Source organism: Taudactylus pleione, unplaced genomic scaffold, assembly GCF_031769625.1.
Source record: "Taudactylus pleione unplaced genomic scaffold, aTauple2 ptg000093l, whole genome shotgun sequence".
Classification (NCBI taxonomy): domain Eukaryota; kingdom Metazoa; phylum Chordata; class Amphibia; order Anura; family Myobatrachidae; genus Taudactylus; species Taudactylus pleione.
In genome coordinates, this window is record NW_028284495.1 from 27,429,930 (window position 1) to 27,457,324 (window position 27,395).

Here is a 27,395-nt window from a genome sequence, read left to right on the forward strand (position 1 = left end):
ATCAAAGGGAATTTGAGGTAAGTTCCCCGAAAACACCTGCAATGCGATCATGGGCGGTACTGCATGCCCTGATCGCATTGCAAAATGCGATCATTAATAAATGGGCCCCATTGTCTGTTACATTTTTTAATGTGAAAACTAATACTAAAAAATGAAAGAAAAGTAAAGTAGAAACACAGCATCATTATATAGAGATCCCTCCCCTCCCGACCCCAAGAGATTGTATAGTAGTGTAATACAGGAACCACGCCCCGTCCACATTTACCGTCAGCCAATCGGGAGGAGAAGGAGCAAAATTGGGCGCCAGAAGTGAAATACTGAGCTGTCCCTATAGTGTGACCGTGTCTGTCACTTATTCATAAAATCATTCATCAAACAACCACTGCCCGCAGCATGCCTATAGTAACGGTGACGCAGCTGCCCGGCAGCCACACGCAGGTAAGTGTGGCACAGAAAAGGGGGATACGTATTATTTGGAGGTTTCCCGCTCATTCAGTTGCTTTTGTAAACATGTCGGCAGGAGGTGACTGGAGATGTTCTGCAGAAGGTGACTGGAGATGTGCTGCCGGATGAGCCACCCCATGACGAGCTGCAGTACTTGGATCAGATCCGACACATCTTGCAGCGCGGGTACCGGAAAGAGGACCGGACCGGTACCGGGACCGTCTCGGTGTTCGGTATGCAAGCTCGGTACAGCCTGCGAGGTGAGCACTCTGGTGTCCTCGGTGGGTGCAGGGAAACATCGTCCTTGCACAGCTTTATCATGTCATTTGTATTCATTTTTTTTAATCACCGGCCCTGAGGGAATTCTGGGAATTGTAGTTTCAGATCTGGAAAAGTCCAGGATACAGCGCATTCAGGGGTTCCCTTGGTGCATACACACGGTCAGATGAACGATTTGAACTGCGAACGATTTTTGACTGCATTATGGTGCATACACACGATCAGATTTTTCCTTCAGATATGAACGATAACGATTTAAAAATCGTTCAGTCGTTCATATCTGAAGGAAAATCGTTCATATCTGACATGCCTGAACGATGGACGATCAACGATGCGCGTTCCCGTTTGTCAGATAACGATATCTGACATCTGATGTGTTTGCAGTCAGACTTGGACGATTCCATTCATTTTAATGCAGTCAAAAATCGTTCAATCGTTCAAATCGTTCAAAACTTTGGTCAAATCGTTCAGTCGTTCATCTGACAAATCTGACAAGTCTGACAAATCTGACCGTGTGTACGCTCCATTAAAATGAATGGAATCGTCCAAATCTGACTGCAAACACATCAGATGTCAGATATCGTTATCTAACAAGCGGGAACACTCATTGTTCATCTGACAAGCATGTGAGATATGTCAAATTTTCCTTCAAATATGAACGATTTTTAAAATAGTTATCTGACCGTATGTATGCACCATTACTCCAGGTTGGGGATGGACATCGGAAGCCGATGGTTAGCAACCATCGATGTTTCCTATTCAATGGAAATTCTTTTTCCATCGAATGCCGGGAATTTGATGGTTGCCAGCCATCATATGCAGCATTCCGATGCCCATCCGATGGCTGGCTGTGGAAGGGGGAGCACACGCCGCTGCTCTGCAGAGCAACGGGAGAGTAGATGCCGTACTCATGCGCTCGGCATCTATTCACAATGTAGGGGGAGCCTGGGGGCAGCCCAGAATCGCAGCCTCAGAATCCACAAGGCCCCCTTTTCAAGTGAAAGTATAACCATTGCAATGATACCATCAAATTGATGCAATGGCTAGTTGCAATAGCGTGATTTGATGTTGAAAGCCCGGCAACTGTCCGATGCCAGGCTACCAATGTACATTACTACCCTGGGTACAAAATATGCTCTGTAGGGTTGTCCATTGATGGTTTCAAACCATCGATGATGGCCAGCCAACGTCAAATAGTTTTGGTTGAAAACCATCAATGGTACATAACTTCAGTTTAATTCCATTGATGGCACCCTAGGTTTTCACCATCGATGGAGAGCGAAACTATGGCCATCCCTCATGCTCTGCTCCATAACTTCCCAACTCCTTTATGATTTCAGCAACTTGTGATGAAGTAGTTAGTTTAGTTGATGAGAAATGGTTCATTGATCAGAAAAAGTTTCACCACATGTAACTGCAGTCATAAATGAGGTGGGAACAGAGCATTTTGTAACAGTTGGAGCAGGTCATGCTGGAGGGTCTGATTATAGTAACATATGGCGGGATGTATAATGTTTCGCAATTAGATTGCAATACCTTCTGCCCCTATTTACATAGAATTTGACAGCAGATAAGAACCACTTGGCCCATCTAAACTGCCCACTATCATACAGGCGTTTTTTTGTTATTTTTATCTCCGGTAAGTATGGTTACTCCCCTACCCGGACAGGTCTTCCAATGTAAAGCTGTCCTGGCTGGCGAAGTGAAGTTCCATTACGCATATGTGGCCTATGCAAAACGGAGAGGGTGCTTTCGGATCCCTTCTCGTCGACATCTTACGATGGCATTGCCTATCTGGCTTAAGTTCTGGAAAGTTATGCTTTCCCGAGCTCTATTCATATGGGCCCTTTTTTTAATGATGCGGGGGGGGGGGGAGGGGCTCACATCAACCGTATGACTGACAAATGCTGTGCATAGAGCTGCATGCAGCATACACAAGCACCCACTGAGATAGCTCCTTTGTTTCTCTAATCTGGTGCCAGCTTAGAGTAAAAATGTGCCGTAAACACACGGAAGCACATCCATTCCGCATAAAAATCTTAATGTTTCCAAACAGTTCTCATCTGCCGTCAAATTCTATAGACCCCTGCACACTAGACGATATCTTGAACAATTTGTCCGGTTCCGGCGCATCGGAATGTCAAAATGTTCATATTGTCCAGTGTGTGCGCAAGATGCCGATGCACGTTCCCGTGGGTCGTCCGTCACATCCTCAGATCTCTTGACATGCCGAAAGATCTGGGGATCTCTCTAGCGATGCCATGCTGCCGAATGCAGCATGGCCCCTCATACTCCCCCTGCAGTCGCTCTGTCGCTGCCGCATCGGAAAGTGTATATGCACTTGTCGATGCCGGCACCCCTACCGGGTCTGCGCTCGTGAGAACATGCTGGGTACACATTGTCTAATGTGTACCCAGCTTAAGTTTATATGTAAACATCCCTAGTCTTTCAATTAAATAAACATTTTTCCTAAAATCCTATTCAGTTTGGCTTTATCATTTCTGGCACTTTTGTGTGTTTGAAGTGTTACATTGCTTGGAATGCACTGCCCTGTGCTGGGGAAATCTGTTCTGTTGTAACTGCAGCGACTAGTCAGGATTTCCTTTTCAAATGAGCAATAATCTCACAGCGCTTGAATTGAAATGTGTGTGCGTAGTGATTAGGGTGCTAAGTGCCATTTTAGTCTGATCCTTGGGCTGTCACTTGCAGCCATAAATAGTGATTGTACCATCTTTTTCCTGCCACTTACAAACAGTGTAGATTTGGGAAGTAAATGAAGATTAAATAGTGCTTTTATGTCTGTAAAAAGGGTATTGCACTTTCTGATTTACACCTTTTTCTTTTTTCCCCTCAGATCAATTTCCTTTGCTGACAACAAAACGTGTGTTCTGGAAAGGAGTTCTTGAGGAGCTTCTGTGGTTTATTAAGGTATTCTATTGATTGTTGCAGTGGTTCTCAAACTCTGGAGTTCATTCAGACCCGGACGCTAAGCTGCGTTCTCACGCAGATAAAAGGGGCCGGGCAGGCGAAGGGAATCGGTATGACTTACCGCCGGACCCATGTCCGGCGGTTGAAATCCCGACAGTGGCATCCCGACAAGGATGAAAATCCAGATCGTCCCCGGGTAAGTATTTACCAACCTATTTCTACACCCTAACCCTCCCTTAGGTGTGCCTAACCCTAACCCCCCCCCCCCCCCTCTAAGTGCCGAAACCTGACACCCCCCCTTCCCCGCCGCCTAACCCTAAGTCCCCCCGTGGGGTGCCTAACCCTCCCTCCCCCTAGCCTAACCCTAACCTCCCGGGGGGTGCCTAACCCTAAATCCCCCCCCCCGGGACCCCTAAACCAAACCCCCCCCCCCCCGTGCGCGGCTGTCCGTGCTCGGCGCCCGGCATCCCGATCGAAGTGATGCCGGGCGCCGAGCACGGACAGCCGCGCACGGGGGGGGGGTTTGGTTTAGGGGTCCTCGATTTAGACGCCTGTCATTTAACCCTCGCCGGGATTAAGCAGTCGGGAAGCCGGCTGTCGGGATTAGGTCAGCGGGCTTCCCGACTGCATACCATGCAAAGGCAGTGATCGCACTGTCTGCTGTTTGGACGCCCTCTATGTCTTAGAGAGCGATGGCAGAGCGAACGCACGCCGGTATAAAGACGCACACTTTTCTCTCTTAACACACGTCATCTCCAGGAAGTGTAGGAACCATCGAGAGCCATCGGAGCTGTACGCTGCGCTTGAGGTAGACCTTTCCCCGCCGCAAGCACTGCAGCTGTAAATCAACCAAGTGACGTGTACAATGACTCATCTTTGCTAATTATGCACACCCATAAAACTCCGTTTTGACGGCCTGATACGTCTGTGTTCGCAGCACCACTCCCCCGTTCACAAGCACCTTCCCCTGTTACCACCCACAAACAGCGCTGTCTCACTCAAAATAGCGTCCAGTCTGTGTACTACGAGTGCATGATTCCCGATCGCACTGAGTGTCTCTCTGTTTTGAACATGTTACATTTGGATGGACAGGTGGATTCTTCCTGCCCTCTAAGCTCATAAATGGCATGGCCAGATAAGTAGTTGGGAGAGTACCCCACCTAATTAATACATGAGTAGGGGCGCAAAGGTTACAGTGCGGGTAAGCTGTGCCATATGAGTTGGGAATCTTTGTGATGTTGCGTCTCGGTGATTATCGCTATAAAGTGGAATGTATTTTGAGCGTGCAGGTTGATGGTCGCGATGGTCTTGACCATCGCGACCATCGCCACTGCGAGCCGAAGCCTGCGGTTGAGTTTCTCAACCGCAAGGCCCGGAGTGATTTTGGCTCTATCAGAGCCAAAATCACTCCCACTGACATCACTAGTGATGTCAGTGGGGCCGGCTTCTGACGGTAGGCGTTCCTTGGGAACGCCCCCGGCACGCCCACCAAAGGGGGCGTGCTGTCAATCAACATCGACAGCACGCCCCCTTTGATCAGACACAACGAGCGAAGGAAAGTCCTTCGCTCGTCGCGTCTCGCGCATGCGCACGACGGAGCTCCCTCCGTCATGCGCAGTGCAGACCATCGACCCACTTGCGAGCGGACAGCCGCTCGCGAGTGGGTCTGAATCAGGCCCATTGTCACTCCCGAAAGCAATCTCGTTCATTGTTAATTATTCTCTTTCTCTTATATACTTTATAGGGCTCTACAAATGCAAACGAACTTTCTGCAAAAGGTGTAAAAATTTGGGATGCAAATGGCTCCAGAGAATTTTTGGATAAACAGGGTTTCTCTGCACGAGAGGAAGGAGATCTTGGACCTGTGTATGGTTTTCAGTGGAGGCATTTTGGTGCAGAATATAAAGACCTTCATACAGGTAAATGTACAACTCCCAGCTAAAATCTCAGTCTAGGTTTCCTTTTTGGTTTTATGTTTCTCTGCTTTGACATTTAATTGTAATTGGGTAGGGGTTTTAATTCGTAATGTTAATTTTATTTTTATGTTTTTCAGATTACGCAGGACAAGGAGTTGACCAGCTGCAGAAAGTGATTGATACAATCAAAAATAATCCTGATGATAGGAGGATCATCATGTGCAGCTGGAACCCCAAAGGTAGATATATCTTCTAATTTTCAATAAAGAAAGTCAGACCTGCTTGTCCATGTGACTGGCCATTTCTAAATTCAATGGTACATGAGACTATTATACCAGGCATCTGCTGCTTTCCTGTGTGTGCAGTTTATCACGTACAATTTATTTATTTTAAACCTCCTTAATGCTGTTTACTTATTCATTTTGCTTATCATCCATTAAGGTTTCGACAAAGCAGCAAGGCTGCTTTTTTCTTTTAAAAGACTGACAAAATGGATTTTTCATGGCATGACTTAAGCTGGCCACACATCTAAAGATTATCTGTCCAACCAGCCAACTAGTTAATTAGTTGGAATGAAAATCTGGTACGGTATGGGAGTAACTGATGATCAGCAATTTGCTCCTAAATGCCAGAAAACAGATGAAAATGGACGTTCAGACAAGTTTGTTAAATGTTTGATCTAAACAATTTATTCAAACAACAGTTTTTGTCCATTTTCCGGCGTTTGGGAGCAAATTGCTGATTGTCATTTGCTTTCATGCCTTACCAGATTTTCATTCCAACCAGTCAACAAGTTGGCTGGTTTAACAGAATCTTTAGATGTGTGGCCAGCTTATGTCTTCATTCTAGCACCCTGCACCTGTCACATCTCATGTAGTTCCTCTATCCTGCCTGGGCTGTCATTCTCTGCTCTGGTGCTTCTAGCTGATGCAACTAACTGCTGAGATTGAGCAGTTAGTGTGCTAGAAGCACCAGAGCAGAGTGACACCCCAGGCAGGAAAGAGGAACTGCATAGGTTTTAACAGGTGCAGGGTGCTAGAATGAACACTAATTACGGATATTATGTGGGCATGTTTGTATATAATAGTGGAGTACATTGTGAAAGTACCTCTTTAAGTATCCTTGCTGGATTATTGGCTTTTGTATTGATATTATTTTTAAGCAGGCATTTATTTAAGCAGTGAAGGTATTCACATGCTTTCAGTTATTGCTTACTCTAGCAGGTGGTGTCCTGTACATAATATGTAATTAACTGGTAATTCTTTATAGTAATGGAAAAATGATCTAAAATGTTGTATTCCCTCTGCAGATGTTCCTCTGATGGCTTTGCCCCCTTGTCATGCCCTCTGCCAATTCTATGTATTAAACAATGAGCTGTCATGCCAACTGTATCAGCGATCGGGAGACATGGGCCTTGGAGTACCATTCAATATTGCCAGTTATGCACTACTGACTTATATGATTGCACATGTCACAGGACTGAAGGTATTCTACATTTTCTTTCTACCAATTCTGTATATATTTCACATTCCCAAGACATCTTCATTAGATTATTTATTTTACCCTAGAAAATAGTGGTTACATTAAATTAATTATCCATTCAGAATTTTAATGTACATTTTGAAGTTGCAATGATACAGCATTTCATTATGCATTAATTTAGCATAGCAATTGAAATGTGTAAATGTCTAACTGAATTACTTTCATATGTGGTCAAAATATTGGAAGCTTTGTGTGTTCATCCATAATGCCAAAACTGCATTTTTTTTAGATTTAGTTTGAACTCCATCTCTGCAATAACCTACTCATATGTTGTGTTTTTTTTTCTCTTTATAAATTCAGCCTGGTGACTTTATCCATACATTGGGGGATGCTCATATATACCTTAATCATGTTGAACCGTTACAAACTCAAGTAAGTTTCCATAAACAAAATAATGATATAAAATAGAACATGTCCTCTTTCCAGCTGCAGTAGTAGTTTAGTAACACAATGCATCCTGTGAATAATGTATGAATTTAATGTATTTGTTACTGCATGCACGATTACATAGTGAGCTAAAGTATTTACGATCAATGTTTAAATATCCCAGTCTATTGCTTTTGCGGTTTTGGCCGCTGTCTTTAGTACTTAATTCTATAAAATATAACTAAATATATTTCTGGTATTTTTGCAAAGTTGCTTGGAAAGCAGTTAAAGGACAAACACATCCTATTTGCACTCGTTCAGAATTGTTTTTAATACAATTCATTTAATCTATATAAATACAAGCAAACCATGAGACTCTAATATTTCATCAGAAAATAAAATGTACTAAGGTTGCATAGAATACCTTAAGTCAGGGGTTCCCAACCACGGTCCTCAAGACACACTAAGGCCAGTATTTAATTAACAGCGTGGTATCCAATTAAACCCCGTTTTCCACGTACAAAAATATTCTGTTTTTCTTACGAAAACACATAGGATCCACGAAAGGTCGCGAACCTATGTATTTTCACTGCCGTGATCGGGATAAAAAAGGCTTCTTATGACAGATTTGGTTTCACCTGCCTGAGGCAGGGGAAACAAAATCCACTATAAGTGCCTACATTGGAGCGAATTGACAGCCCCGGGCGAGTTAATTAGCCACGGTAATTTACTGTGGCTAATTGGATACCGGCCTAACAGTCCCGATTTTAAGGATAGCCGTACTTAAACGGGTGTCTTTAGTACCTCAGTTATATTGATTTAACCATCTGTGCTCAAGCGTGGATAATTGGATATCATTAAAACCTGGACTGTTAAGGCCCCCATACATCAGCAATTGATTGAAAAAGGGAAAGATTTTTATACACAATCGATTGCGGTCCTTAAGTGGGTCTTGAGGACCGCGGTTGGGAAAACCTGCCTTAAGTACTCTTCACACTTAAATATAGTTTGGTGATCTTATAATGTAGCATTAAAACACAATTTTGCTTTTTATATTCTTTTCATGTTTAGCAAAATAACCAGCAACAATGCAAGTCAAGGATTGTAATTATGAAATATAAGAACTGTAAAGCATGCATACTTCCGTGCCAATGTAACACATCACCCTCTTGGGGCAAACATTATATCTCTAATGGCGGTGTCATGCTTTGTTGCCTGTCTATGGATTGGGCGCCCATGAACATTAGCTGGAGAAACTTGCTCGCTTTCTTTCCAACTGCAAATAGTGAATGAGTTCACCTGATTAAATACCTGCATATTTTATTTTTCAATTTCTCCTAATAGAAGAGAGTCTCATGTGGCAGGCAGTACCATTAACCTGTGCTAGCTATTCCAGAACATCCAGAGCCATCTATGGTCTCGCTATTCTCACCTTAGGCAATACAAGCAAGTTAATATTACTTTATCTTTCCGTCTTTTCAATGACAACCAAATATACATGGCCTCTATAATGAGCAAAGGAACAGACGCCAGTTCTAGTTGTGTTATATTTACACAGGAGGTGCCAAAATGAGCCTATTTCTCTGCCACACTTGGGGCAAATTGATCTCTATCCTCAACTAAACCAAACTGTACATACGGAATTTTCATTGACAATGTTGCCATATAATTGTGTGTGTGTGTTTATATTACCCCCATTCTTCCTTAGAGCCCCAGATTTCCTTCTCATTTTCCTTTTAACTATGTATGGCAATCTGGGTTGGCTACCCCCCACATATTTCTATTTCTTTGTTTACACTGCTTAAAAATTCCACCACATTTGGTGTCTTGTGCCCCCCCTCTCCCAGCTCTAGATATGTACAGACCCATACCCTGGGTGTTCCAATTTCATTTGCTCAAAACATTGCCCTAACTTTAATACCGTTTTTATTCCACATTACCTCCCTCCTAAAGTATTGAAGGTAGATGTATGAAGCAGTGAAAAGGTTGGAGAAGTGTGCCAGTGGAGAAGGTACCCATAGCACCCAATCATTTACCTATAATTTTATAGAATGTACTTGATAAATGCAACCTCAAAGCTGATTGGTTGCCATGGGCAACTTCTCAACTGGCACAATTCTCCACTCTTTTTACTGCTTCATACATTTACTCGCCGTTCCCTTTTAAGCTTCCATTCTGCCACACCAAGACTCCTGGATAAATTCCTGGGCCTCCGCCAATCTATGCAGAATTCCAAACCCTTATAACTGTGTCTTGTACATTCCCTCATCTCCAGAGCAAGCCCATTGCACAGTATGACCAGAACCTATCTGCTGAACTAAGAAATTCTGCAGGCCCCATACCACAAAAATATATAATATTATGTTTAGGAAGAGCCAAGCTACATAAGGCTCTGACTTTACAAGACAAATTCAGTCTTAAACTGGGTAAACACGTAAAGATTTGTGATTTTCTGTCCAACCATCCAACTAGTTGATTGGTTGGAATGAAAATCTGGTAAGGTATGAAAGCAAATGACATCAGCAATCTGCTCCCAAACGCTGGAAAATGGACAAAAACTGTTGTTTGAACAAATTGTTTAGATCACTGGTCGGGGAACAGGGGTGAATTACCCCAAATGGTGTAAAAATTTAATTCCTGAGGGTAATGGACGGATAGCCGGGCATGCATATTAATCATTGCATGCCCGGCTGTCCCTCCATTACCCCCAGGAATGGAGGTCACTAGTGCCGGGTGCGGCGCCAGTGTCCTCCAGCCCGGCGCCGCAGGGAGGCTCTAAGCCGGACGCCCGCTGAGATGTTATTACCAGCGGGCGCCCTGCGCCTTCCATACAGCGCCGCGTTAGCCGGAGGCTGGAGTTCTCTTCTGAGCTCCAGCTTCCGGCTCTTCCCATGCGCACTATGGGAGAGACGTCATGATGTTTCTCCCATTGTTCCGAGGAGCAGCCGGGCGCACAGGATGGCGGAGGATGCAGGAGCGGGGATTAAGGTAAATGTTTGTTTGTTTTTATTTTCTTTCTTTGTACAAGCGGCACTATAGGGGCCCTATATGGGGGCACTGCTACAGGGTCATAACTACGGGGGCACTTCTACAGGGTCATAACTACGGGGGCGCTTCTACAGGGGCATAACTACGGGGGCGCTACTGTATCATTTTCTTCCCTTCAAATAAAGGGGGTAACGTCGGCGTATCTAAATATATTTTGGGGTAAAAGGTAAAGTTCCCTGACCCCTGGTTTAGATCAAACATTTAACGAACTTGTCTGACAGTTTTCATCTGTTTTCTGGCATTTAGGAGCAAATTGCTGATCATCAGTTACTCCCATACATTACCAGATTTTCATTCCAACCAATCAACTAGCTGGATGGTTGGACAGAAAATCTTTGTGTGTGTATGCAGCATTTTCTACTTCAGGGTCCATAGGGTATCCACAGGATACCTTGGGGTATAGTTGATGACGTCAGGCATCGGGCACCATAGAGTCAAGTTCTCAGTCCTCCCAGGGTGCACTAGGGTCCCCCTCCTATACCCCGCCCCCGAGCCAAGGCATCTCAGTTTAGTTTGGTGCCCGGCCGGAGTCTGATGCACCTGTTGGAGTGGGGGCTAAGAAGAGCCCCTGAAGTTTTCTTCAAGCAGCTGTGGCTGCACATCTGGAAGTACAGCATGGACAGTCAGTCCTGACGTCCATGCTGTCTTCCCTACACCCCCGCCGGTACCAGAACGCTGGTACTGATCCGGGGATGCTGGTAGGCATCTGGGGTCACAGCTAGCGGTTACCCCAGATGTTCAGGACCATGGCCGGAATCAAGGGGGACAGCAAGGTAAGCAGCGGGGTCCCGCGGTGGGTCCCCGCTGTTACATGGTCCAGAGTCCCCAGGCAGGGGGCTCCCTGGGGACTGGCTGCAGCGTGGAGCCAGGTTCTAACCTGCGCTTCCACTAACCCCCTGGGACAGCAGGACCGCGGCAGAGCGGTAGCGCTGCGGCGTCCCAGGGGTTAAATGCATGCCAGGGGAGCGCGCCTTCCCTGTCTCACAGCCGGCGCCTCCCCCGCTGCACACAGCCCTCTCTGCACACGCTGACTGGTCCTGTGTCGGCGCTCCTCCCCCAGGCCGGCCTCCTCTCTGCTCCTCGGTGGCCATCTTTGGAATACGCCTTTTTCAAAGATGTTAAAGGAGATACCACAGTGTTTCCTCTTTCGGGACAATTAGTTGACCACCTGGAGGAAGCGTGGAAACAGCCAGGCAAACGATATCAGCCTCAAAGGCATTTAGCAGTGGCGTATCCGTTTGCGGACAATTATTTTGCCAAGTGGGAATCCCCGCCTCAGGTGGATTCTCATTCTCCCTTGTCCGTAGTGCCACATTACCCATGCCATCCATGTCCTCCCTTAAGGATGCTACGGACCGCAAGGTGGAGATCTGCCTGAAGTCCGTCTATTCCCTTGCGGGGGGGGGGGGGGGGGCAGCGCAGCCGGCTATGGCCATTTGCTGGGCTGCCCGAGCTATGGAGCGCTGGGCTGATGCGTTGGAGGCGTCCTTCGATTCCGACTGTTCGGCTGAGCAGACGGAGTTGATCGGCAATCTCCGGGATTCGGCCACTTATATCAACGAAGCGGCCTTGGATATTAGTACCCTGGCGTCTCGAATTTCTTCGGCAGCTGTGGCTGCTCGTCGCACCTTGTGGTTGCGATCCTGGAAGGCGGACGCTGATTCCAAAAAGGGTTTGGAGGCGTTGCCTTTTAACGGAGAAGTTCTCTTCGGTCCGGACCTGGACAAGATTGTAGCCACGCTGGCGGCAGCTAAATCGGCATGTCTCCCGTCGGCTGCTGTTCCTTCTCGTTCAGGTACTCCGTCCTTTCGGTCTTATAGGCCCCAGGGTAGGCCTAAGACACAGTCCTTTCCCCGACCGGCTGGCCCCAAGAAATCGGCCAAGCCCCGGAAACAGGCCTGGAGTACCAGACGTCCGGCCCCTAAGCCAGATGACAAGCCTGCGGCCTGACGGTCCGGGCTTCCATTTGGGGGATCCCAAAGTGGGAAGCCGCCTGCTGCAGTTCGCCCGGTGTTGGACGGTCACCACGACAGACACTTGGGTTCTTGAGGTGGTCTCACACGGGTATGCCCTCTCCTTCCGGCACAGGCCCCCGGCTCGATTCTTCACCACGGGTCTACCATCAGACCGGAACAAAGCCACGGAGCTGCGGAAGGTTTTGCACACTATGCTCCAGGCTGGAGTTATAGTGCCTGTTCCATTCTCCCAGAGGGGCCAGGGTTTCTATTCCAATCTCTTTTTGGTGCAGAACACCCAATGGGTCGTTTCGTCCGATTCTCAACCTCAAAGCTCTCAACAAATCTTTGCGGGTGCCGAAGTTTCGGATGGAGACCCTACGGTCCATCATTCTGGCGCTGGAACCTGGGGACTATATGGTGTCATTGGACATACAGGAAGCTTACATGCATGTCCCTTTTCTTTTGCGCCATCAGCAGTTCCTCAGGTTTGCAATCCGCAGCTACCACTTTCAGTTCCGGGCGTTACCTTTTGGCCTGGCGACAGCACCACGTGTTTTCACCAAGGTGATGGCGGTCATGGCGTTTTCCCTGCGGCTGCAAGGGGTCCGCATGTTGCCGTACTTGAACGACCTTCTCTTAGTGGTAGGATCTCCGGAGCTCCTTCTCCGCCACTTGGACCTGACCATTGTGCTACTGCAACGGCACGGCTGCTTGATAAACTGGCAGAAGTCCACCCTGATCCCGTCTCAGCGGATTCTGCACCTCGGAACCTTATTGGACTCGGGACAGCAAAGGATCTTTGTGACGGGGGAAAAGATCGCTGCACTCGGCGATGAGGTTACTGGGCTCCATGGTGTCACTCCAGACCTCTGCAGCACCTGATCATGTCCAAATGGAATGGACTGCCTCAGTCTCTGAAATCCCAGTCGATAGTGCTCACTCCGGAGGTTCGCCTGTCCCTTGCCTGGTGGTTGCAGACGACCCATCTCAACAGGTGTCGACCCATCTCAACAGGGGTCGTCCCTTCTGGGTGGCGAATTGGGTCCTGTTGTCAACGGACGCCAGTCTTCGGGGCTGGGGAGCAGTTTCGGGTCCACACTTGTTCCAGGGCAGGTGGACGCCGACAGAAGCGGAGCTTCCAATAAATATCTTGGAACTCCGTGCGGTCTTCAATGCTCTCCAGCAGGCACATCGGGTTCTCCAGGGTCGCCCAGTGCAGGTCCAGTCGGACAACGCTACCACCGTGGCCTACATAAACCGGCAAGGAGGAACCCGAAGTCGGGCGGCTCTCGTAGAGGTGTCTCGGATCCTGGTATGGGCGGAGCGCAATCTTCCTTCCATATCAGCGGTCTTCATCCCGGGAGTGCTAAACTGGGAGGCGGACTTTCTCAGTCGCCAGGACGTTCATCCGGGGGAATGGTCCCTGCACCCGGACGTTTTTCAACTGCTGGTGGAAAGGTGGGGTCTTCCAGAGATCGACCTCATGGCATCCCGGCACAACAACAAGCTGCCGGTGTACGGGTCTCGCACAAGAGACGAAGAGGCGTCTCTGGTGGATGCTCTGTCCGTCCGGTGGACGTTCCGGTTTGCTTATCTCTTTCCTCCGGTTTCCCTTCTTCCACGGGTAATCCGGAAATTCAAACAGGAAGGAGGGACGCTCCTGTTGATAGCTCCCACATGGCCCAGACGGCACTGGTTCTCAGACCTTCAGGATCTGTCCGTGGACAGTCCTGTGTGGTTGCCGCTACGACCGGACCTTCTGTCACAGGGTCCTTGTCTTCACCCGGACCTGACTCGGCTGTCTTTGACGGCGTGGCTGTTGAGACGGCCATGTTAAGGTCCAGAGGGTTTTCCAGCTCTGTAGTGTGGACCATGCTAAGAGCTCGGAAACAGTCTTCCGCGAGAATATACCATCGCGTGTGGCATACGTTCTTCCAGTGGTGTCGACCGAGAGGTTATGCACCGCGGGAGTTTCGTCTGTCTCGGGTATTCGCCTTCCTACAGGCGGGACTGGACCATGGGCTTCGCCTTGCTTCTTTGAAGGTGCAGGTTTCTTCCCTGTCTGTCTGGTTTCACCGTAGGATTGCTACAATCCCCGATGTACGCACCTTTATGCAGGGCGTTCTGCATATTCAGCCGCCTTTTGTTCCACCTGTGGCGCCATGGGACTTGGCTGTGGTCCTGAGGGCTCTCCAAGGACCGCCGTTTGAACCACTGGGCTCAGTGGATCTTAAATGGCTAACAGCTAAGACTGTTTTCCTTCTGGCTATTGCTTCGGCCAGACGTGTTTCTGATTTAGGGGCTCTCTCTTGTAGACCCCCTTTCTTGATTTTTCATGGGAACAGGGCGGTGCTACGCACTCGTCCTGAATTTCTTCCCAAAGTTGTTTCCCAGTTGCATGTTAATGAGGAAATAGTTGTTCCGGCTTTTAACTCACCTGGTCTTTCAGTGGGTGAGGCCACTTTGGATGTGGTGCGGGCCTTAAGGAATTATGTTGACCGCACTACGTTTAGGAAGTCGGACGCCTTGTTTGTCCTCTATGGCTTCCGTAAAAAGGGTTGGCCTGCGTCAAAGCAAACTTTGGCAGCCTGGATCCGTATGGCAATTTCTGAAGCTTATCTTCATGAAGGCCTGCCGGTTCCTCCTTCTGTGAAGGCTCATTCCACTAGGTCTGTGGGTCCTTCGTGGGCAGCTCGACGTGGTGCCTCTGCAGTCCAGATCTGCAAGGCTGCTACGTGGTCCTCTGTCCATACCTTCGTGAGGTATTTCAGGTTTGACACCTTCGCCTCTCAGGATGCTTCCTTCTGGCGGCGGATTCTCCTTTCAGCACAGGAGCGTCCCCACCCTTAAAGGATACTGCTTTGGGACATCCCCATGGTATCCTGTGGACACCCTATGGACCCTGAAGTAGAAAATATGAGATGGTAAGAACTTACCTTTGTTATCTCTATTTCTACGAAGTCCATAGGGTTCCACAGGACTCCCGCCCTGTCGCACCTGTGCTGCAGATGGGCTTTACTCTGGTCACCGGTTTTTCCGTCTCCCTCTGGTGAGAATGTGATTCTTGTGTGTGTCCAGATCTTTCTTCTCTCTCTTCCTTCTCCTCCGGCCTCTGGCTTGGTAACTAACTGAGATGCCTTGGCTCGGGGCGGGGTATAGGAGGGGGACCCTAGTGCATCCTGGGAGGACTGAGAACTTGACTCTATGGTGCCCGATGTCTGACGTCATCACCTATACCCCAAGGTATCCTGTGGAACCCTATGGACTTCGTAGAAATAGAGATAACAAAGGTAAGTTCTTACCATATCTCATATTATTGTCCAACCAGACCAGACAGGATATGTGTTTATCTGTTTTCCTAAAAATGTGTTCAGGCATAACTATTGTAGCCTGTAGAAGTGCTTTTAGGATGTTGGTTGAACAATCATAATTAAGACAACACTGCCTGTTTATATATATATATATATATATATATATATAATGTCTCCAAGCGTCAGGAGTTGCACCTATGCTGTGAACGGGGCCCTGGTCGGATGACCCTGGATACCTGTTTTCCACTGAGCTTTACCTGTTTCTAAGCTGCGTAAAACCCTGCTCAAGACCCGGAAAGAAATGCCGGACCAGTAGATTTTTATTTTTTTTTCCCTGACCTGCGACCCTGGTTGACACTGCAATAACCCGGGTTTCAGCGCCAGTGGAAAAGGGGTATTATACTGATGATAATTATGGGGGAATCTATATTAATTAACAACAACTGATTGGTAAATTGGACTCACAGCACCATCGCAACAAAGACAAAATTGGGGGTACATAAACAGGATAGGCAGTGAGAATTTGGTGGGAGGGGTATATCTGGGTACGTGCGAAAGATTGAACCTCTCTGCTGGAGAATTTATTACTTACAAGTTACCCGTATGCACCTTGATTTACCCATCTGCTGCCTTCCTTTATTGATTTTGGACTTTATTGATACAAGCAATTGCATGGAGTCACTGAAGGCATTCATTATTTAATACATTAACACCCAGCGCCTATCATTTTCATAGCTGAGCGTCTGGTCTAATACCACTTTTTAGTTTACTTGGGAGGTTAGCAACATCCAAAACTTGGTCACCCCCAACAGTCAAGTAGGGTCCCCATCACGAGTAGCACACCTACAGATGTGTCTTTGCTCATCTAGCCTCAGTACGTCATGAAGCACGATATGAGTGAGTGAGCTGTCAGGTCCCGTGTAACTCTGAACGCGTCGGGCATCTTTTCTTGACAAAAATGTGTCTTATACTGCTTTTACACCTAAATCCTGGGTCTGCCCTGAGATTTGGAACACAGCTCCAAAACGGGTCAGACCCAGGACAGACCTTTTCTGCTGCGGCGCCGATCCAGATTATTCCCGGATCGGTGCCGTTCACACTGCACACAGGTGCAATGACACTTCTCCTGGCGCTTATATATTACATAATCTCCAAGTGCTGAGAAACCCGGAAGTCCCCATGCTGTAAACTGGACCTGGGTTGAATGACCCGGGTTTTACGGGTTGTTCTTGTGTAAAACCCTGCAAGTTACCTGGGTTGGATTGCCGGGTCACTCCACCCGGGAATCCAACCCTGGCTCCTTTTACACCTAGGAGCTACCCGGGTTAACCCTGCAATAACCCGTGTTTTAGCTCTGGTGTAAAAGGGGTATTAGATGCAACTAGGATGCAGCGGGAGACAGTGGTGATTAATTTGATATGCAACACTTGTATATCTGTGTGGGAGTGAGTCTGTAAAGACAAATTGATGTGTAAAAAAGCTGTGGCATTGCATTGTATCCCTAAGCATGCGGATTCAGAAACTCAGTTGAACACAGGTATACAAGTGTTGCATATCAAATTAATCAGCAGTCTCCTGGTGCATACTAGTCGCATCAAATTGTGACTTACACATTTCTGTCAAAAAAGATACCCTGCACTGCTGTGAGCCCCCCTGAAGACTATTCTTTTAAATTGGAAATGCAGTATATTGTACTTTTATTAATTGATCCTAAGACCTAAGAAGTAACCTAAGCCATCCATCTGAAAGACTACTCACAATTCGTATGCATCAGACAAAAAGGGCAGTGCTTATTCCTCAGAAAGCGATAGTTTCCATCTGATCTACTACAAGCCACCCATGTATACAAGGGTGGCGTCTAATGAGTCTTGTCAGTTACTCAATGGCCACGGAAAATAATGTAGGAAACAATGGCCAACCTTCCTGCATATCCCTAACTAATAGTAAGGACCCTGATACATGTACGTTTACACAGACTATAGACGTAAGGACAGAGTACTGTTATGTGCTGAATTTCTGTATTTTATCTCATAAATCAGCCCATTCCAGAGTCAAAGACCATGGGATAAATGTAATATCCTGCAGACTGCAGGCATCAGCGAGTTCTGTGGAAGATTGCCTGATGTTTTAAAGTAGTAGTCATTTAAAAGGCAACAGTCAGTCTCGCACGGAACTCGCCGATGCCTGCAGTCCAGGACTCTGCAGAATCAGAACTGACACCCCAACTCTCCTGCTTTGAAAGATTTGGCAGCCACATATAACTCTGGATCAGTCCCACAAATCAGACAACTACTGTTGAGCGTACAGACAGCCAGTGGGAATTTCACATCACTTTCATCCACGGGGAGGAATTAAATTCAGTGCGATGTTGAATAGCTGCGAGAGGGAGCCCCCGAAGCTATTTAATACACCGCACTGTTTGGGCGGGCAAAGGAGTTCTTCTCGCAGCCCCCTGGGGATGCGAGGAGAAAACAGACAAAAGTGCCGGGCGCTCAGCTGTTTTACTAACACCAGCGCTAACAGCCGCTCGCCCGGTACTTTAGCCAGAGAATGCTGGTTCTCACTCCTTAACACCCTTGTTTAGTCGCGAGAACCGGCATTCTCCGACATGAATTGAATTCCCCCCCACTGATAGAGTTACAGGGGCGATTAGTGACCATATCCTTATAGTCTCCAGGATTTTACATTGGAGAGCAAGCATAAACATGTGCATTTCTGAAATGTTTAAAGTAAAATATGAGCAATTTATTCTACAAAAATATTTTCTATTTGCATTTTTATTACAGTGTAAGACCATAATAAATGTTCTTTTAGATGTAATGAATATCCTTACTACACCCCTTATAAGCAGAGTTATCATGCAACACTGTCAAGTGTAAACATTTCAATGAAGCATCTTTCAGATATGCGAGATGAATTGTTTTATTCAGCAAGAGTAACAGGTTTTGAATATGAAAAATCCTTTCTGTAATATCATTTGCATTGAAATGCCAGCAAAGAAATACATGTCACATTATGTGAAAATCTATTTCAAACTGAATATTAATAAGCTTGTGTACGCGTGCTTGAAATCTGCACTTCTATTAAAAGTATCATTTTTAACCGCATTGTTTAAATAAAAAAAAAATCATAGTAGTTCTGTAATCCTATGAACACTTAAAGCTACATTTATTTATTTATTCATTTTTATACTGCATCAGGGAATGTTCATCCCAAATATATGTTAAGCTAGCCGACTGCACCATTGCTTTCCTCATCTGGTCAGTCCTACTTATCACTCAGAATTGTAAACCTGGTGATTGCTATCAAATTAATGTAAGAAATAAATATGCTTTCTGTTTTTAGACTTACCTGCGTGCAGGCTTTTATCCCTTCACCAAGCATAACTACTATAATACACCTAGGGAATTAAATGAGCTAACATTGTGGAGCATGAGCAGATGTATACTTTACAATAAATCTTTTTGTGGTCACAACTTGTAGTGTATATGGTGAGAGCAGCATATTGAAATGAAATAACTGAATGTCTGCACAGTTGATTCGGCCCTTTTCGAGTCACAGCTCAGGGATACGTAAGATAGGGCTTCAATCTAAAAAAGCTAACATTTCAACACTCAATATTTATTCAGTTCAAACTACCTAGACTAAAGGCCCCCAGACACGGAGCGATATAGCGGCCGATCCGATGGTGGTTTTGAACGATATATCGCCGCTATATTGTTCTGTCTGTGGGCATGATGTCGCCTGCTGCGCGCTCCCTTGGGGTCGTCAGTCGCTCCTCGAGATCTTTTTGCATGTTCAATTTATCTGGGGGATCTACTAACGATCCAATGCAGCGCTATGCGAGGAGGGGTTCTGGCATATCGGGCAGTTGGCTACCGGATCGCTCTGTGTGGGGACCGCCCAATATGTCTGGCGTCGCATCACAAGGTACATATCGCACAGTGTATGGGACCGCCCTTAATACATATCCATAGCGTGTCTCTTAAATTCCGGGACATCAACAATTATCAGCCTTTAAAGGAGTATGCCTCAATTATGATTGTTCATAAGAGTTCATTATGTAAAGCAGCATGTCTTTGATTGATTGGTCTCTGGCTCTTATTTTTCTTGGAAATAGTCGTCATCTTTTAGCTCATCACATATTAAGTTATTAACCTTGGGTATTATATTGTAGATGAGAGTCCTTGGCAGACACCTGTGTGCTAACAATGACTATTCAGTAGCTGCTTCAGAAAAGACAACATGTCAGTTGCAGAAATCGGCCTGCTTATTAACATTCATTAATATTTGCTTCTGCTAAATAAAAGCCATCTATACCTATTTTTCTAATTCCAATCATATTTCTGAATACTTAGTATTTCTACTTCAGGGTCCATAGGGTCCACAGCGTTGACCTTGGGGTATAGGTTGGGAACCAAATCCGGGCACCACGCAGTTAAAGCTTTTAGCTCCCAGGATGCACTTGGGTCCACTCTCCCTATAACCCCTCCCCCCAGCCAGAGGCACCTCAGTTTAAGTTGGTGCCCGGCCGGAGTCGGGTCACCGTTACTGCAGGGGGGCTGCTTAGCAGCCCCTAAGCTTATAATTTATTTTAAAGCGTTTTATTTTATTATTTTTTACTACTCTTCAGAGCGGCAACATCAGACTGTCCAATGGACGTCTAAGCTGCCGCTCCTACACCCCGCCGGCGCTGCGACGCCAGTACAGATCTGGGGATCGCAGCGGGATCCCAGAGTCAGTACTAGCCGGGCTCTGGAGGACTCCCTGGGCTGCTGCCGGATCGATGGGGACAGGTAAGTCGCGTGGTCACCACTTGCACATGCAGCCTTATGCCTCCGGTCTCTGGGGACAGCCCGGAGGCGCTAGCGGTGGCGGCGGGCTCCCCCTCCATGTAGGCATACCCCGCGTGTCCACAGCCCACCAGGGATTATAGCGGCAGCGGGAGCCGGCATCCCGGGGGGTTAATTGCTAGCCAGGGGAGGAAGCCTTCCCTGTCTAGCGGCTCCTCCCCTCAGCTCAGCGCGCCTTTCAATACTACAGTCTGGCGTCGCTGAGCTGCTTCCTCCGCGGGCCACGCTTCTTCTGAGGTCTCCAGCGGCCATTATCTCTCGGTGGTGCTGCAGAACTCCTAGGATGACAGTGAGCCCAGTCCCCTTGCGTACCTGGCCATTTTGGGTGAGTGTACACAGCGCTATAGCCTTCCCAGACACTGAATCTGGGCAGTTGAATGTAGCGACATTGTGCAGTATATTATATGTCATGCTTATGTATGTACAGTATATATGTCTGCATTGTATGTGCCCTAATAAGTAGAAAACAAGAGATATGGTAAGAACTTACCTTTGTTATCTCTGTTTCTACGAAGTCCATAGGGTCCACAGGGCGCCCGCCCTGACGCACCTGGCTTCATATGGGCTGTGTTACTGGTCAGCGGTTTCCCGTCTCCTTTTCTGTGAGAATGGTTCTAGAGTGTTCCAGTTTTCTCTCTTTTTCTCTCCTCCTCCGGCCTTTGGCTACTTACAAACTGAGGTGCCTCTGGCTGGGGGGAGGGGTTATAGGGAGAGTGGACCCAAGTGCATCCTGGGAGCTAAAAGCTTTAACTGCGTGGTGCCCGGATTTGGTTCCCAACCTATACCCCAAGGTCAACCCTGTGGACCCTATGGACTTCGTAGAAACAGAGATAACAAAGGTAAGTTCTTACCATATCTCTTGTTATTTGCTTTTAATATAAAGACCTATATCAATGCCACACATATACCATTGTATCTAACCGTCCATAATATTCATCTTGTATGAGACAAATCAGGCATAGATTGTTTCAATTAGTAAGGATAATAGGTAATGTGGGAAAAGGTAAAGTGTTCCTTGTAGCACTCAGCAGGTCCTGGACCTATGGGTATAACTAGCACATACTACCTGGAGAACACTTCTGGGTAAGCTGTGCTTCAGTTATACCCGTAGAAATACAATGTCCGCTGTTAGTAATTATGCATATGATTATGTATGGCTAAAACTGTTCATATATTTTTAATTAAACAAGAACTTCTGTTTTTTTTGTTTTTGTTTTTTATATAAACATTTTGGTCACGTACCACTTGCACCCCAGATATAGGAGTGGAGAGTGCAGTGGATCAATGCATTTTGTTTATTTGATTCATATTTGTATAATCAATCTTTTTGTGGTCCTATCTTCTCCTCCACCCCATGTTGTCTCATTTAATCCAGCTTTCTTGCCAAAAGTTGTTACCATCATTTTATCCACAATGGAGAATAGAAGACACTGGATTCACTAGATCTGATTGGAGCAAATGGTGAATGTTTATCTAAAACCCATGGGGAGATGTATCAAACTTTCAAGAGAGTGGAGAAGTTGCCCATAGCAACCAATAAGCTTCTAGTTGTAATTTTATTGACACTGCTAGATACATGACAGAAGCTGATTGGTTGCTATGAGCAACTTCTTCACTTTATCTCTCGAAGTATTGATATCTCCCATAAAGGGTTTTGGGAATACAGAACAGTAGTTCTGACCTCTAAAAGGTCATGTCCTTCCAAGCAAGACCTAATCATACAGGTAAACCTAAAATGGTGAAAGTAAAGGAAAACATTTAGACTAGATGTGTGCTGATGTATGCAAAACCAAACTATAAATAAAAAAACTGAATTGTTTAAAATATAATTTTTACTAAAGCATATAAATAATATACAATATAAATCTTCAGATCTATAAAACCACATAGAAACTATATGAAGCATCTAAAGAACTATTGTTCCATACAAATATGCATCTTTCAATAAGCTGCTGCATAAAATAAGGACTCTCTAACAAGCCTAGATAAGCCTCTATATAATGTTCATTGCAAATGGACTCCATGGGGTATATTTGCTGCTTCTGTGCAGGTTTGGCCTCAAAATTTTAATTGGCATTATATCAGGTGCAAAACACACTGAGCTTTGCACTTAAAATTAGTGCTGCTTTAAATTTTGGGATAAACCCTGCCGAGACGCAACAGCTTACCGCCAATCCGTAACTATACCCCCATGTGTTGCTGAATTTGTAATTTCATAATGTACCTTCTCTAGTCATATGGATAAGTTATCCTCTACTGCAGGGCTGGCCAACCAGTCAGAGGCAAAGAGCCGATCGTTGTCACAAGGCCACGTCCCATTTTTGTGCACACACCTTTGGTAAGACATTTATAGGAGCATGACCTAATGCAGTGCTCCCCTGTAGTTGTGCCCCAGCCCAGTACTTGCCTCATCCACGCTGTCAGGGCTCACTCCTGCTGCCGCGCTGACTGGTTCTAACTAGATCCAGCAGGCGCGCAGGCTCCTCACTTCGCGGGGGACATCATGACGTCACCCGCGCACTGCGTCATTGGGAACGCTGACCTCTAAAGCGATCAGAGTCTTCTTTAGCTTCTGATCACTTCAGAGGCCAGCGTTCCCAGTTCCAGTAGGGGTCAGCTGAGCCGTATCACAAAAAACAAAGAGCCACGGGTTGGCCATCTCTGCTCTACTGACTCTTTTTTGGGGATATGTTCTCTACACAGCTGCTTATGTAGGATTATGCAGTAAGCAGCATATGGTTTCGTTTCTTTGTGGCGCTCAATACTTTATTGCTTGGGTACATCCCACTGCAGCGGCTGCCATGAAGGGTTGAAGGGGAAAACTACACATAACTACTATAATTACTTTTCCTCTAAATGCTCTATCGCAACCCAGAACTCCCACCCATGTTTGGGGAGCATTTTTTTTTTTTCTACCTTACCTGTCTTTGCCTCATTTAGAAACAAGTCAACAATATAATGATGGCTGCCATGGAGTATTTAGATGTAAGGTGCATCAGAATATGTTAGTTATATATGAATAACTATTAATTAATAACTACTGGTTCTTTTTGTTACATTTCAGCTTCAAAGAACACCCAGACCATTTCCTAAACTGAAAATCCTACAGACAGTAGAAGACATTAACGATTTCAAAGCAGAGGATTTTGAGCTTGAAGGCTACAAGCCTCACCCGACTATAAAAATGGAAATGGCTGTGTAATGTATAGAACAGTGCATTTTTTCAGTAGTATTGATTGTATATATGTATTAAAAAAAAAAAAAAAAAAATGTTGCTTAGTGTTAAATATTAAACTAGCTAAATCTAAGCTTGTGCATATTTAGGTTTTGGATGTTCACATTTATAAAGTGTGTTAAGTATGATTATACATGTCCTATTAAACATTGGAGTGTTAGCATAGCCGAGCCATATCTTTTAATTATTTTGTTTTTTGCTTTCTATATTTTAGTAAAATAAATGTGCCGCACTACATAAAACTAAGTATTTTCTAAGTGTATTTGTAGCTTAATATTTAAAAAGTACAATTACCTTAACAAAAATAATGTATTCTCTCTCTGACTATATGGGGTCAATGTAGTAATAATGGCGGAACTGCTGCGATTACTATGTATCCATATCGCAGGGGATATTTTCATTTTTAATGAAAATATCCCGCTATGTACAAAGGGGAACTCGCAGGGACAGGTGTTGCAATAACCTCTGTCCCTGCAAGTTATATCCTCTGGTAATTGTAGAAGTCTTTCACAGTGGTAATTGACTTCTACGAGAGTAGCGGACACTGCGCATGCGCACAGCGGCAGCTTCCGGAGGCTGTGAGAGCAATCAAAAGATCTCTCTTGCTCCTGGAGCCTCCATAGGCTTAAAGCAGTTTACACCATCTGAAGATGGTATAAACTACCGGGGGGGCCAAACCCCCAAAATCTTTGCTTTTTGAAGTTTGGTACATACTGTAGGGGTCGGATCGTAGTCCCCATTGACAAGAATGGGGACTATGATATGCAGTGCTAATAAACACTTTGCTGAAATTTCCTGCATTGTGCCATTAGTACATAGCTACAATACATAAAATTATGCAGAAACTGCAGTTTCTGCATGATTTTACGTAAACGGCTTGATACATAGACCCTTAATAAGCTGAATAATATACAAGAAATAGCTGCAGTGTTTAAACTTAACAAAACTATCATGCTATCAGTCAGTGATCTGCAGCACAGGTTACCACGTTAGGAGGTTCTATACTTTTAACAGAATTGCCAAACTCTCTCTACCTGGTGGTATTCATGGCTGATTTAATATGTAGACCTTACTTAAGTATTATAAGGAAGAATGTTTCCTCAACTTAACTAAATACACACTTTAAGTGTATCCGGATGATATGACAAACCGACATATCTTACCGCTGGTACATATTTAACAGTGTAATGAACGATGGAACAATCCCTTGTTCCATCCTTCATTACTTGCAACGGTGCTGCATGCGATATCGTCCGGTTGGCCATGCTACACGCCCGACCAGACAATATCACATGCGACCGTGGGATTGCCCAGATAGTCCGTACTCTATGCGATCCCCGCGATCTGTCGTTCCGATCTGCGTTGGAGCGATCGTTCAATGAATTTTATGTGGCACAAAGAACAATCGGAATATAATATATACAGTTCAGTAACATCACTTTAATTTTTAATAATCCTGAAGATTTTCAAACACAGTAGCTTAATTAGAATTCATCACAAGCATTAACATAATTGCCTACAAAATTTGATTCCATCTCTGAATTAATGATTTTTGTGTTAGATTATAGTACTTTGATCCTATGTCAAACTGTTCAATAGTTCTAGGATATAATTGCAAGTTAAAATCACTCATTGTATGGGGGTGTCAACACTGCAGAAATTAGGGAAATTTAAGGCCCCCAAACACTGTACGATTTTTAAAACTATTTGGACGTTTTCAATTGATTTGGAATGACAATTCGTTTAAACTGTGCTGTGTGTATGCATGATAACTATGTCGATGTGCTGATCGTGGTCGCTGATCTCTTGAACATGCAAAAATATATCGACCTATCGTTAACGATTTTGGCACACATCGTTCTGCGTGTATGAATGATGCGATGGACAATTTGTTGTCAGTTTTCCTGGCCACTCCACCATTTTGTGCCAGCCGACAGAGATGGTAGATGCATCGTGAGGATATTTGCTGCCAAACGATATATCGTTTTAGATGGGTCGTTATCGACTGCAAATCATTATAGTTTGTACAATCATTCCATGTGTAGGCACAATATCGTTTGGGAGTATTCAGGAGTTCAAGGGAAATCACTAACGAGATTGGAACGTTTGTCAAATCGTACAGTGTGTAGCTGGCTTTACTCACTGCATTTACATATCTTATATTTGAACCTTTTTCTCCTTAATTAGCTGCTGCCAAATTTCTCCATCAGGGAAATTATACTGTAACACAGACTCCTTCATTTCTGTGGAGTATCCAGAATCCTGGAGGAAAAATAAATCTGTCAATTGCATTTTGCAAATTATGTCAATTCTATAGATACAGGTGGGCAGCAACTTTATTACAATGTTTCATTCACACTTGCATTGTGACACTGCAGCTTAGGAGCTGAAAGCCTAGTTTTCTTTAATAAGTCTTGCAGTCTCTTTCTGTAGCCCTTGTGGATCTTCTATTTTAGGGGGTAAGAAGAAGTGTGCATACAAGCAGTACACTCTCTACATTTTTCTGATTATATGCCAAGATAAACACTTTCCCAGTAAGGATAATAAAGACTTTTTAACTAATTACAAAAAATATTGTAAATGTTAGAAAATACAGATGTGTTCTCTTTTACTGTTGCTTTGGTTGCGCCAAACAACCCCTCTCTGTGCTCCTAGTCCTGAGCCTCTTGGCACCATGTCTTTTTTTTTTTTTTTCACTCATAATGTGCGTCTTATTCACATAATTAAAACACATGGTAGTAATCAAAACTACATGCATGATCAATTGGATGTGTAACATTTGTACATCTGTGTGTCACTGTCAGCAACTGTATAAATTATTATTACCAGTTATTCCACAGCGCTTTACAGAGAATATTTAGCCATTCACATCAGTCCCTGCCCCAGTGGAGCTTACAATCTACATTCCCTACCACATGTACACGCACATACTTACACACTAGAGTTTGTTGGGAGCCAATTAACCTACCAGGGGACAATATTGGAGTGTGAGAGGAAACCAGAGCACCCAGATGAAACCCACGCAAGCACAGGGAGAATATACAAATGCCACAGAGTTAGGGCCGAAGTGGGAATCAAACCCACGACCTCAGTGCTGTGAGGCAGTAATTCTAACCCAACTCCGTCTGTGCTACCTAAATGGATCTGATGCAGCAGCGTTTCTTCCTCACTCCAAGTTCCATTTATTGATGATGTGACTGCTGACAAAAGCAGCAGAATGAATTCTGAAGTGTTTTGGGCAATATTCTATGCTCATATTCAGTCAAATGCTTCAGAACTCATTGGACAGCGCTTCACAGTGCAGATGGATAATGACCCGAAGCATACTGCAAAAGCAACCAAAGAGGTTTTTAAGGCTAAAAAGTGGAATGTTATGCAATGGCCAAGTCAATCCCCTGACCTGAATCCGATTGAGCATGCATTTCACTTGATGAAGACAAAACTGAAGGGAAAATGCCCCAAGAACAAGCAGGAACTGAAGACATTTGCAGTAGGGGCCTGGCAGAGCATCACCA

The 27,395-nt window shown here is 45.3% G+C and overlaps 2 protein-coding genes across 3 annotated transcripts in view; one reads left to right on the plus strand and one right to left on the minus strand.

Moving 5' to 3' along the window:
- Positions 1 to 244: 244 nt before the first annotated feature.
- On the plus strand, positions 245 to 24,107 carry TYMS (thymidylate synthetase). Its single transcript, XM_088469627.1, has 8 exons — positions 245 to 438; positions 521 to 704; positions 3,578 to 3,651; positions 5,396 to 5,570; positions 5,705 to 5,806; positions 6,877 to 7,052; positions 7,410 to 7,481; positions 23,710 to 24,107. Exons 1-8 carry the CDS (start codon positions 394 to 396, stop codon positions 23,845 to 23,847), a joined length of 966 nt encoding a protein of 321 aa, XP_088325753.1. The 5' UTR covers positions 245 to 393; the 3' UTR covers positions 23,848 to 24,107.
- Positions 23,895 to 27,395, minus strand: part of ENOSF1 (enolase superfamily member 1) — a 93,918-nt gene continuing 90,417 nt past the window's right edge. For both annotated transcript variants that reach the window (XM_088469625.1, XM_088469626.1), the window contains exon 17: positions 23,895 to 26,142. In XM_088469625.1, coding sequence (XP_088325751.1) covers positions 26,038 to 26,142 — 105 coding nt within the window. In that variant the 3' untranslated portion in view covers positions 23,895 to 26,037. The remainder of the gene's footprint in view (positions 26,143 to 27,395) is intronic.

Coding starts and splice junctions, on each gene's coding strand:
- TYMS (XM_088469627.1), top strand. CDS start 394: ATGCCTATAGTAACGGTGACGCAGCTGCCCGGCAGCCACACGCAG. Junction 5,807..6,876: donor GTGCAGCTGGAACCCCAAAG/GTAGATATATCT, acceptor TTCCCTCTGCAG/ATGTTCCTCTGATGGCTTTG. Junction 7,053..7,409: donor CACATGTCACAGGACTGAAG/GTATTCTACATT, acceptor TTATAAATTCAG/CCTGGTGACTTTATCCATAC.